Source organism: Indicator indicator, chromosome 10 (genome assembly GCF_027791375.1).
Source record: "Indicator indicator isolate 239-I01 chromosome 10, UM_Iind_1.1, whole genome shotgun sequence".
NCBI lineage: Eukaryota > Metazoa > Chordata > Aves > Piciformes > Indicatoridae > Indicator > Indicator indicator.
Genome location: NC_072019.1, coordinates 6,143,607 through 6,156,385, shown reverse-complemented (window position 1 = coordinate 6,156,385; position 12,779 = coordinate 6,143,607). Strand labels below are relative to the sequence as shown.

The 12,779-nt window shown below is 37.8% G+C and overlaps 1 protein-coding gene across 4 annotated transcripts in view; it reads right to left on the bottom strand.

Annotated features, from left to right (window-relative positions):
• The window catches only part of COL11A1 (collagen type XI alpha 1 chain), a 128,049-nt gene that overhangs the window by 43,797 nt on the left and 71,473 nt on the right, over positions 1-12,779 (bottom strand). For all 4 annotated transcript variants that reach the window (XM_054384208.1, XM_054384210.1, XM_054384207.1 and 1 more), the window contains 7 exons: positions 12,671-12,724; positions 10,774-10,827; positions 8,768-8,812; positions 8,584-8,637; positions 8,454-8,498; positions 4,802-4,855; positions 3,926-3,979 (listed from right to left, as the gene is read on the bottom strand). In XM_054384208.1, the coding sequence (XP_054240183.1) occupies positions 3,926-3,979; positions 4,802-4,855; positions 8,454-8,498; positions 8,584-8,637; positions 8,768-8,812; positions 10,774-10,827; positions 12,671-12,724 (360 nt within the window). The remainder of the gene's footprint in view (positions 1-3,925; positions 3,980-4,801; positions 4,856-8,453; positions 8,499-8,583; positions 8,638-8,767; positions 8,813-10,773; positions 10,828-12,670; positions 12,725-12,779) is intronic.

The following is a 12,779-nucleotide window of genomic DNA, read 5'->3' as shown; positions in this document are numbered from 1 at the left end:
CTCTCTCCAAGAACTACAAATGAGAAATTCTTTTTTCCTATGTAAACTTAGAAGTGAAATACTGATTAATCTTTCTTATCCCTGTGAGTCCAAATCTCACTCAGGTGGCCCAGCAGTAAGAATTCCAGTCAGTTTCACAAATCTCTCTAGGTGAACTTGATTAGGTGAGTCTAAATGCTTAAGTGATGCAGCTAAAAGACAGCTCAGAATACATTTTGAATACATAATGAATACATAATGAATCATAAAGCCAGACACAGAAATGCTTTTTTTAAAGACGACACAAATGGTGGATTAATTTGAAGGAGCATTAAAGATAAAGGGGAGGTTAGACAGAAAGAAAGTGAAAAGAAATAGATCCAGGGAAGATGAAGGTTATCAGGAAACAGTAAAAAAGGCAGCACGAGTGCCACAAAAAGAATGAAGTTAATGAGACATTGATGTGATGACAAAAACTGGAAAGCAGAGAATAGAAGGGAAATGTTTTTGGGACAGTTTTTCATAATACTGGCAAATTTTACAGACTTCCATCCAAAATTAGTCAATAAACTGAAGGACAACCTCACTTTTAAATGTTCTAAATTATTTCTTTCAAATATTGGAAGTGTACTGCTGCATAAAGTTGGGAGAGTATGTTCACTGCTGTCACATCCAGCTTTCCAAGCAGGATCCCCTGCCTAACAGCCTATACCTGCCTCTATTCTGCTCACCTGTTTAAAAACAAAGGTGTCATCTGGCCCCTGTGTTTTTAATTGTTGGGCCCTGCTCAGCATTCCTCTGGGCACAGTCTCACTGACAGTTGCCCCATTCCATCAGATCCAGTTTAAGCTTTTTTTACCTTCCTCAATCTGATTCTCTTCTTGCTGCCAGCCAGACGTTATCATGGTTCAGTTTGGCCCATAACTGTTTAGGCACTCTCTCTCAGACCTCTGAAATGATCCAGATTAAAAACAAATACAGAAATAGCCCTTTGCTCTAAGAACTGAAAATCATAACTGCTATAGATGGAATCATTCACGTGTCCCTTCCTTTACACAAAGCTTCTCCTGAAGCCTACTGTAAGGAGAGAAAGAAAGGTTGAGTATCACCCGTTTTCTGAAGGTACCTTGAACACATCTGCTATTCCCAGGTTTGCAGAACGTATGGACACTTGGTGGTATATTCAGAGGTTCTTGATGCCAATGATGATTTTACTATTATGCTTTCTCTCTTATTTCACCAGCTTATCTATTGCTACAGATTCAGATTTGTAGACAGAAATTATTAAGAAGAGGAGATTGGAGCAGCAAATACTCAGGAACACCCCATGGGTTCATCTAAAGCACATAGCGCTAAAAAATTTACACTAATGTCTCATATGATTTCAAGTGCTTCACTGGCCTCCATTTTCTTGTTATTTTCTGTGAAAGACTCTAGTAAAACTGAGTTTATTGTAGTAAAAAGGTCCTTGATTAATTCTAGTAGATGAAACAGATAGAATCCTTTCTTGCATAACAGCAGAGGATCTAACAATTGCTGCAGCTGATGCCTCCTGCCAACCTGAGACTGATAATCTGAAATTGCCAATCGTTCTCAGGAGAAACTAGCTTAATATTGGTTTGCATTATCTAGCTTATTCCTACATTTATATTCCACATTATTTAGCATGATCCTACGTCTAGAATTTAAGCAAACAATGGCAGTTCTCCCAAGTGCATATGGCTTAATCGGGGAAAAAGCTGTAGCCTTTTCTCCACTAACACTTACCTCAGTTGCTGTCAACAAATATTTGTTATTCCAAAAGCAAGCTGCAGAGTGCAATCTGGGAAACTGGCTGTCTAATTTGTTCACCTTGAGGATATGCCTCTTCACCTAATTCCCTAATTGCTATAATGCCCACATGCATCACTGAACTTTGATGAGACACATGCCTAAAGAAGAAACAGAATTCTTAAGACCCTGATTTACCAGTGAGTGCAATGAAAGTTTCCTGATTTGTACATTTTTTAAAATATGAAATAGCAGCAGTTATTGTCAGCAGGTTTAAAGTCAACAAGTCTAGTTTCTCTTTTTAAAAAAAATAAAACATCTATATCAGAACCCATGGGAGAAAAATAGATTGGAAATAATTCTGCCCCAATGTACATATACACAGGGCAGATAACAATGCTAATGAACAGCTACATTTGCTCCTAAATTACTCAAGTTGTATATCTGCCTAACCCTATAAACCCAGTTGAGATACAAAATTACAGAACTGTGTTACTGTTTGAACCCAGAGGGATATGGTCCAAACATCACACAGTAGCAGAGTCCATAGTTTCATTGTATTTTGCAGCTTGTATTTTGCAGCTTTGAGTTCTAATCATGAATGGAATAAAGAAATCATAGAATGGTTGAGGTTTGAAGAGACCTCTGGAGGTCATTTGGTCCAACTGCCCTGTTCAAGCAGGGCCACTGCAAGCTGGTTGCCAGATGGCTTTTGAGTACCTCCAAGGATGGAGGCTATGCAACGTCTCCGAGTAATTTCTTCTAGTGCTTGGTCACCCTCACGGTGCAGAAGTGTTTCCTGATGTTCAGACAGAACCCCCTGATTTTTAGTTTATATCCACTGCCTCTTGTCCTCTCACTGGGCACCACTGAAAAGAGCCTGGCTCCATCTTTGTTACACTCTCACTTCAGGTGTTTATTGTACTTCAATAAAAATCAACATGAGCCTTCTCTTCTCTAGGCTAAACAGTCCCAGCTCTATCAGTCTTTACTCATAGGAGAGATACTCCAGTCCCTTATCACCTCAGTGGCCCTTTGTTGGCCTCTCTCCAGTAGCTGTCTGATGGACCCACACCTGGACAGAATACTCCTGGCCTCACCAGGGCTAAAAAGAAAGGTAAGACCATCCTACTGCAGCCCAGGATACTATCAGCATTCTTTTCCATAATGGCACATTACTGGCTTGTGTTCAATACATAAGAATAAAGGGAAAATAATAACTGCTTTTTCTTATCAGACTAAAGAACAATGTTGAGCTTCCTGCATTCCAAACAGTGATTCAAATTCATTCTTGTGGCACACAAGACTAGTCTCTGCATCAATGCAAATAACAAGAACAAAGAAGTAGTTAATAATGTTTCTCTCTCTATCATTGCAAGGTATTGCAGTGCTACGATACCATCGGTATTAAACAGATTTTTCACAATGATTTGTTACTGCAAGCTCTGTGCTCTCCCTTCCAGCACTGGAAGTGACTCAGCAGTCACTAACAGATTTCCAGTGAAGCTGGAGCACAAAACACATTCTACATGCTGAGAAAATGTATCTCTAAATTCATTTATGGCTTTCTCTACCTCTGAAAAATGCAAGTAAGAATTTTATTTTACTTCAGTGGGATATGAGTGAGGTTTTCACACAAATGAAGAGATTGGTTTTAATAATTCCATTAAAACTGTTACTTGCATTTTTTCATTTTGCTGCCAGAATTTACTCATTGTGGTCCTTGGTGGAATTACATAGACTACAGTTTCAAAATTATTTTTTTTTTCACAAGTTGAATGATTTCTGATCCTACTTTCCAAAGGTACTGGCTTTTACATTTCCCAGCTACCTACCACTAATAACAACTTTTGTTCTGTTATTATTTATGTTCCATGGCATTGTGTGAGGAAAGAACCATATAGTAATTGCCTAACAAGTCTTTACTAAAATTGGGAACTAAGTATTAATTTCTTTTACTTCTATTGTCTAAGATCATTGTGCTGTTACTAGCCAGGAATACAAAAGAACAGCCTCACTCTTGTGGCATGGAAACAAGAAAAAGCTTTCTTATGCCTAAGCTACCAACCATAAGGAAACTACAGTTGTATAACCTCTTAGTCCCACCCTCTTATTGCTGTTGTCTCTGTTTAGCTTTGCTCACACAATGATGACACAGTAGAGCACATTTACTTACAGTCTCACCCCTCTGTCCTGGGTGCCCAGGCAAGCCATCTTTTCCAGGTGGTCCCTACAATTATAAAATACAGAAATCAAAACATTTCTTAGCCATCCTTAATTCAGAAAAAAAAATGTAAATGTGCAATTAGGTGTAAGAATCTCCCATTTTTCTGATTTTTCTAGACTAGTCTTCAGTATAGGTTAACTGCTTCTATTTCAGCTAACTATATATGTTCAGTAATACATTTTCCTGATGTGTGTTAGCAATTGCTTGGAGCATGACTGTTAGTTTCTCAAATGCATGTATGTTCAAAGTAACTTAATGTAAGTTCAGAAATCATGGAAAGTCTCTATTTCCCTTCCATTTTTCTTCGCTTAATGACTTGGTCAAAACAAATCTATGCATTATAGAAGTATGTGATGAAATGCCAAGTCTTGGTATTGGAAATAAAAATAACAAAAGCTTGGGTGAAAAAGAAATCACAGGTGGTTTGATGCTTGTACTTACTCCACATGAGCAAAAACACACTTGGAAGAGCAGTGGAACTAGTTCATCAGGCTGCAATTCAAATGCTAATCCTTCTATGCATTTCTGTAATTAATGAATTTCTTCTTCCTCTTCAGTTTTTCCTCAACGAATCAGTTGTTAAAAGAAAATATATACCTGCTAAGTATCAGTCTGTCCCCTGGTCATTGGCATCAAGACACTTGGAGATGTGCAGTTCAGTATATTTTGCTGAATCTCATGTGAGCTGCACCATTTTGAACGTGCCATTTCTAGTTTTAGCATTAAAGCTTATTTGTAATCTATACATAGATCATTGTTTAAATCAATCTTCAAATATCTGCTTCAGAATCACTCTATAAGGAGTTAAGTTAAAAAGATACTTACTGGAGGTCCCTTCGGTCCAGGGAATCCAACAGGTCCCTGAGGCCCTTGAGGTCCCTAGTATAAAGACAACCAAGCAAGTCAAGTTTTACTCTAGCTGCCGTGGCACTGGATAGACAAGTTTGCTTCAATTATAAAATGTACAAACTTCAACTATAAAATATAGGAACTCTGTAGATAATGATAGAATCACAGAATGAAAGGGTTGGAAGGGACCTCTGAAGGTCATCTAGTCCAACCCCTCTGCAGTAAGGAGGGACAACTTCAGCAAGATCAGGATGCAGAGCCTTGTTGAGCCTCACTAGGTCAGGTTGCCCAGAGCCCTGTCAAGCCTCAATGTCTGCTTATAAGTATAAAGTGTCAGTTTCACTGTCATAAATATTGGTAGCAACAATCCACATACACAGACACTGGAAGGGGTTTCCTGAGAGCAATACTGTCTGTGTAGGAATCCAGACAGGAAAAAAAAGAAAAGCTACTAATATAAGGTGTGCCTGCACCTGACTCCTAAAAAAGTGCACAATTAAGTAGGAATCAACTGTGAATAAGAAACACTGTTTCTAAGTTGCATGAAAGATGGAAAATAATTGATAGTCTCGTGATCTTTTTAACTTTCAGTCCAACTCATCTTTGGAAGTTCTTACACTTTCTCAAACTTCCAAACAGGAGAAGCTTTCTGGAATTACCAGGGTCTGAATACAATATTCTTACCATCATGAAAAATAATTGAGATAGCTAACAAAACCCCAGCTTATGACACAGGAACATTTTGTCTATATAGTTTTGTATATACACATAGATATGGAGAGAGAAAATTTCCATGCTGTGTGGTTTTACAAATGTAGTTCAAGATGACCCTGTGAGTTAGTGCATCGTGCATGCACAAGGATACACATACACATGTGTACACACGTGTCAGCCTACATACATCTATACACACAGATATCTACATAAAGGACCAGCTTACCTGACTGCTTTGGTTGTCACCACCCAAAATGTATTGCTGAGATGCTGAAAGGGACTATGCCAGCTAATTAAAATGACTTGTGCTGTTTAGTTTTTAGTGTGCTAAATGAAAGAGTAGCAACCTGATAAACAGTCCTTATTCTGCATGGTCCCACAGCAGAGCCATGGACCTCAGTCATACAGGAGGCCGCATCTGCCAAATTATGCTGCCCTTTACCTCCTCTGATAAAGTGCCAGCTGTTTTGGAGTTCCATAAGCCTCAATTCATTAGAGCCCAGGCTGGGAAAATTTGCTCTTAAGTGAATCTTATTCCATGGCAGACTTTGACTGTACTGTAATACTGAGTCACCTAGGAAGTGCTAGAGAAAGGAAGACATCTTTGTGGATTTATGGCACTATCTCTCATTTTTATTTTCCCTTCCAAAAGAGGTGTAAGGTTGTTTCTGAAACCTCCATAACACACAAACATGTTCCATGGGAGGCTTTTTGGTTTGTTTTTTTTTTTTTTTTCCATTCTGCTGTCTCTGTGAAGAAATGACTTTTCCTCATTTGCTTCTAGGTTTAACATAAAGCATGAGGTTTCCAAAAAAAGGGAGGCATTTTATAGAGGAAAACTATTAAAATTGACTCAGCTACTGTGCAAAATATAAAAAATGTGTCCCTCTCAGGAACTGCATTATAAGAGCACAACTCAATTTTACTGTTAGTTGCACCTTCTTTCTCATAAATTCCCACTGTACTTTAATTCTCATATCTTGAGCCTTTTTAAGGGAAGAAGATACGAATTTTTTAAAATTCACAATCAAGCTTGCAGATTTCAAGTCGCTGCACTGATGCATTGTGTGAGAAAAAGCCTTAGACCAGAAACAGGATGTAATCAAAATTACACTTGCTTTTTTTGTCATTAAATTTCATTCTAACAATAGCTACACAGGAGAAAGCATTTCTTAATGTTTACATGTCTGGTACCTGAAACAGTCTCAAGGGAGTAGAAATGACAGTTTTATTTTCTGGCTGACATTCACCCCTGCTGGGAAGCAAATAGATACCTCACAGTTATATAACACAACTGATGTGAGATGTGGTGATCTATGATTCTTCATCTCTTTGCTCTGATCTCCCCAGGAATGCCTTCATCTTGGATTGATCTGCTCATTGCCTTCAGTCCCCCTGCAGCCCCTCCTCCTCATAACCTCTCAGATCTGTCAGCAAATTCCTCCTTCTATAGGCTCTGCTATTCACCTTCTGGTAGTCTGCCTTTGATGCCCCTCCTCAGTGTAAACCAACCTGCAGTTCCTTTCTGTGACTATGCCTAGTTCTCTACATCCAACATGCTGGTCAGCTCATTCCCCTCTTGACTATCAGATTCCTTCCCCTGTGTCTCTCTCTTACTTGTCACATTGGTCCCACTTCACTCAAACTTTCCACTTACTCTGGTGGCATGTTCCACTAGGTACATTGTCTTTTGCATGGTACCCAGGTACATTCAACTTACTGCAGGCTCCCTCACTTTCCGTATATATTTGCAACAGTCTAGTTCTACACTCCTCAACTTTCCTTCTGTTCTATCCTGCTTCTCCTCCTTAGTGCAAGAACTCCTGTCCTGCTCCACTAACCAGTCTCTTGAATAGTTAAGTAATACTCTGCTTCAGGAATGAACAAAGCCATGAGATGTCCTCTTGCTATCGTTAGTATTATGGATGTCCTTTTCCAGTTTTGTGAGACACTCCAGTGAAAACCCTTGCTGCTATTTTGCCAGCACTGTTAGACCAAGGGTGCGCATATTCAGTAAGCAAATAACCTAGCAAGGTGACGTTATGGAGCAGGGGCAGATGCACAAGCAGATCTTTCCTGAAGAGTAAGACTTCTGGAGATCACTCAGACTTGAAGATGAGTACTGAGAAAGGATTTATAAATTCTCTGCATAAAAAAGTTAGCAGTTTACTGAAATATTGACTACAAAAGAAGAAGTTTCTTAAGCCTTGCAAAAATATTTTGGAGGAGGACATGTCCATTTAAACTATCAGAGTTGTTTTGCAAGTGCTACTATTCCAAATCTGATTTATTAATATTGTTTTTCTGTATGTTACCACATAATGAGTTGACTGTATCTTGGGTTTGTCTAGTGATTGGTAAGATAACAGCAATAATAGTATTTGATCTTATCAAAAATAATAGGACTTCTCAATCATGCAGAAAGTAGATTGAAGGGAATACTTAGCTGATTAGAACACAAATTAAAGATCAGCTTCTTCAACAAAAAAAGCTTCTAGAGGTGGCTCGAGTGCTTTATAAACCCACTAAACAAGCAGTAAGTTGCAGTAAGCAGAGCATTCTTAAGAGTATGAGCTGGTAAGTACAGCTGTAATTGGCATGGATACATACAAAGTGCATGGGTATAACACAAAAGTCTGTGTATTCTCTGTGCCCTTCATGTACAAAGCTGGGTACAGATGGAAGACACCTGCAGCAAACTTCAGCTACCACATTCATATTTCTGAAAAGCATTATTGGAATTGAAGTTTTGTTAGTTTTGGTTACTCTGATCAAAAAAGTGCAGATGTGAGAGGGAGAACAAAAAAGAAACATAATTGTATGTAGAACAAACATAATAAAACAACCCTTCCACTTTCAAATCACACTCCTACAGAGTGAGAAAAACAGCAGGTACGTAACAGTTTTCACATACCCTTTCCCCTGGTGGGCCAGGAGGACCATCATTGCCTGAAGTACCCTAGAAAGGTAAGACAAGATTAGACCTCTGTTTCATTTAAAAGAAGCAACTTGTAAGCAATCTATACAGTGTGCTTGAGCAGTACCTTTGCACCTGGTTTGCCAGTGGGACCTCTAGGACCTCTTGAGCCTCTTGGACCCTGTCAATTTAACACAGATGCACTTGAAGGTAAATATTAGATACTATAATCAAATGGAAATAACTCTTCACACTACAGTGGAGGCAATTAATAAAGGAAAGCCTCTAAAGAGCAAAGCAGAAGTACGTACTGTTGGGCCTCGCTGTCCTCTGGGGCCTGGTTTGCCATGCAAGCCCTGTGGAGAAAAGTAGACAGAAATCACCTTAGACACTGCATTTGTGAGGTGAAGGCTTTTACTGAAGTGGAGGTGCAGTACAACTCACTTAGGTTTAAATGTTATTTTATCTTCAAGTATCTACTTTGCATTTCAATTTATAGGCTCATGGTTCCTGATGAAACTGATGATCTTTCTGAGTTCACTGGGACGTGTGGCTAAGTGCACTAAATTTGCCTCAGAGTCAGATTCTATCATAGGCATTAGAACATTCTAAACTATGTTAAAATAGCAGTGGAGATGGCACTAAAGGGCTTGACATCATTTTCAATGTAATAATGGCCTGGAATACAAAGTTCCCAGATTCTCATGGACAGCTCCACAGCTTAATAGAGAAAACAAAAGGCAAGCCTCTCTTTTTTTTGGTAATAACAGAAATAATGACTGCAGTACCAAGCAGGATTCTGCATACTTACAGAGGAATAGAGAACATGACAGAATACTAGTCCTTAATTTTTTGGTTCAATAAATCTCCTAATCATATCTCAACATATTTTTTTCCTTAGGTTTTGCATTACTATTGCTGTGCATTCTAATGCCAAGGTTAAAATTCAAGACAGTATATTAAAGGTAGAAAAGTGCATCTGATGACTTCTAATCACTGAGGTAAGCATAACAGCAATGAAAACATAGATGTTTTAGCATAATGCTTGCTTTCATTGGAAAGCAAATAAATGCACACACCTCTTTTATTCATAGTTTTCTTGTTATTTCTTTTTTTTTCTTTCCCTGTGGCTTTGTTTTTTAATATTGATTTTATTTCACTTATCACGTCACATGACAAAGCCAGCAGCCACTGTCCAATTGATGATCAGCATAATACTAAAGTATTGATGGTATTAATTACATAGTTAATACTGTAGCTGAACTGAAAGCTTTATGATGGTCTGATAAGGGATCAGCATAACTAGATTTCCATAATTGCAAGTGTGCTTTTTGATGTTATTGTCTTTGCTTGTTTATTTAAGAATCTGGTGTCTTTATTAGCAGTCATATCTCATTTTTTTCAAAGGAGGATGAACTGAATGTTGTTTTGTGTGTCCATAACAACATGTCTTTATTTCTGCTAAAATGATACAAGAGGAATTTAAACCAGACCTTAGCAATGCAATTTCAACTGGATTTCATGTTATTTCATCTCAACATCATGAATTTCTGCTTGTTTTCATTCTGCAAATTAGAATAGATTCTTAAAAACTATATGCATTACCTCAGTTTGACTTTTGATTATCATCTATGTATTCTGGCTCATGCTCTTCAAATTGTATTTCTAACATCGTTCTGCCAAGTTCAGTTGAGTTTTAGAGACACAGCACAATGACCTTCTTCCTAACCTGTATTTCATTTTTATAGTTTGAAGAATATGCATAACAGATTTTCCTTCACCTGCTTCAAGTAAATGAAGCAGCAAAAGCTGTCATTTTACATCTCTTTCTTTGAATATATGTAATAGTATATGCTCCTCATCTTGTCTACTTTGTAGTTTGAAGCTCGGCTTATAAGAAAGCTTGCAGCAAATCAGAGTACTTATGAAATACAAGTTGAATTTCCTGGAGGGTACATTGCATGGTAGCAGGATAATTCGTGGGATACAGGAAAATAATTCTTGCCAACTCACTCAGATACAGTGTCAGAAAAGATGCTTCAGCAAAAGTGATTTCTTTTCTCTTTTTCACCTAGATAATTAAGGTAGCATAGACATTAAGAAAGTGTCTGAGTTCCTGTATATTTAGATTAATACCATAAAGAATGGGAACTAGTGTGCTAGTATGTCCTGTTCTACATAACTGTAGACACTCATCTTCAGTGTGAAAAGTTTATTTTTATATTCTTTAGATAGTAGCTTGTACCCTTAGGTTTCAGAGACTTCTAGTAGCAGCGAGTTGCAAAAGTTAGTGTCATGCAAGCATGAATTGTCATACCCTTGCACCTTTCTCGCCATTGGCACCTGGAAATCCTGGGAAACCGGTTGAGCCCTATGTAAGAAATCAGTGCAAATATCAGAGGATATCAATAGCAAAACAGCAGTACAGCCAACATTTAACTGATTTGTAAAGCACACCTCCAAACATGTATGTTGTACACAGCACACTTGCAGGTGTGACAGCTCTGATTAATAGCTGTAAATTAACTTACCATAATGCCTTGAATCCGGAATGCATTAAAAAAAAAAAATCAATATATAGAATGGACTTTTTTTTGTCATCTTATTAGACAGTTAAGAAAAAGAATGGTGTGAATCTTCTTGACAGTACCGGGGACAAGATTTCTTATTTGCTTTACAGTTACTAAGTTTTTCTGCTGCTTCTTTCTTTCACTCTCCCTTATATTAATTTGAACTGGACCGTGAATTAATTTTGAAAAAGAAAGTTGTAGTGAGTTGATGTATCGTAGCTTTTATTACTCTTTCTTGGAAGTTTAAGCAACAAATTAGAAAAGCAAACTGAATGTAGCTTGGGAACTATTTTCAGGTTTAATGTGATAAAGTTTTAAAGCAACAAAATTCTTGATCAGAGCTTTGCTGGGAAAAGAATCAACTTTTATTTGAAGCATTACATCATTTTTATTCTTAGAACTGAATAATGTGAAACCTCTTTGATCTTAGATTTTTTAAAAGACAGTTCTGAAGGAGAACAAAAAGAGAGTGAAATCTGAGACATCTGAGTTAAGAAACAAGCAAAACACTATGTTTCTCTAGGTGAACAGCTTTCAGGAATACTTCCTATAGATGGCTTTGAAATTTTTCACTAGCACTGAGTATTTAATTAATAAGCATTCTTCAGATAGTTCTTTCATTGGACTGGAAAGGGCCAAAGCGTAGGCTAGAGTCAAACAACCACCTCATTTAACCAGTCAGGAAGTTGTGTTTCTTTCAAAAGACCCTATTTTCAAACTGAAAATAAAAATAGATCCCAAAGTGGAGCAAGGTTGAGGATTTTCCTGCAGGTTACTTGTTCAGTTGTGTGGAAAGTGTAAAGGATTCTTTCACTTGCATTTTCTCTATATGACTAATCATTCCCTAATGGCCTCCCCTACATTGGGCAATGTCTGTAGAATAATTTTCCATTTTTTCTTTCTTGCTAGTCCTAGAGAAATGAGCTTACAATGAAATTTAGCATGCCGATTTTTTAAAGCTAGTAAGGATGAACTTTTTGAAAATAAGTTTCATGGAAGTGTTTTAAAAAATGTTAAGCCTTCCCTTCAACCAGAAGCCATCCATACCTTGGGAGGTCTTTCCCAACCAAAATGACTCTATGGTTCTCTATGGTTCTATTGCAATCAAAACAGAAAAAAATAGCTAAAGGTTGGGGGTTGCTATGTTTGTTGTAACAGAAGCCAAAGGAAAACATGATGAAATTTGTAAATTATATGTTTCAAAGAAATAGGGCTTATTCCAGGGAACAAGTAGCAATGACACAAATGGAATGTTTATACCACATGGAAAATCCCCATCACCATCAGCATTCATTTAGTGGTCAATAGAGTGCTCATTCTCTTTCAAATGCATCAGCAGTTTTTCTCTGTTCAAATTGTTCAATGCATGCCAGTGAGATGCTTGCACAAAAAACACAACTCATGAAAGGATGGCGAAGTTTGAAGGCAGTATCATTAAGAAAAGGTAGAGCTCCTTAAAAACCCTGCCTTAGAGAACCCAATGGTTTTAAAGGTTTTACTTCAGAACTTGATTGTCAAGAAAGAAAATGTGAAAAATGGCCTCTGCTTTGATGCCCACACCCTGCTTCCCCAAATGCATCAATCCAGTGACTGCTATTGTGACCAACGTCAAAGCAGAACACACATAGCTCTTTTACAGCTCACCTTTGGACCTTGTCTTCCTGGATATCCTGGCAGTCCAGGTACACCAAGCTTACCCTGCAATAAGGAGGTAATGTAAAATTTTATTTTAGCTTCCTTAGTGGTTCAGCAA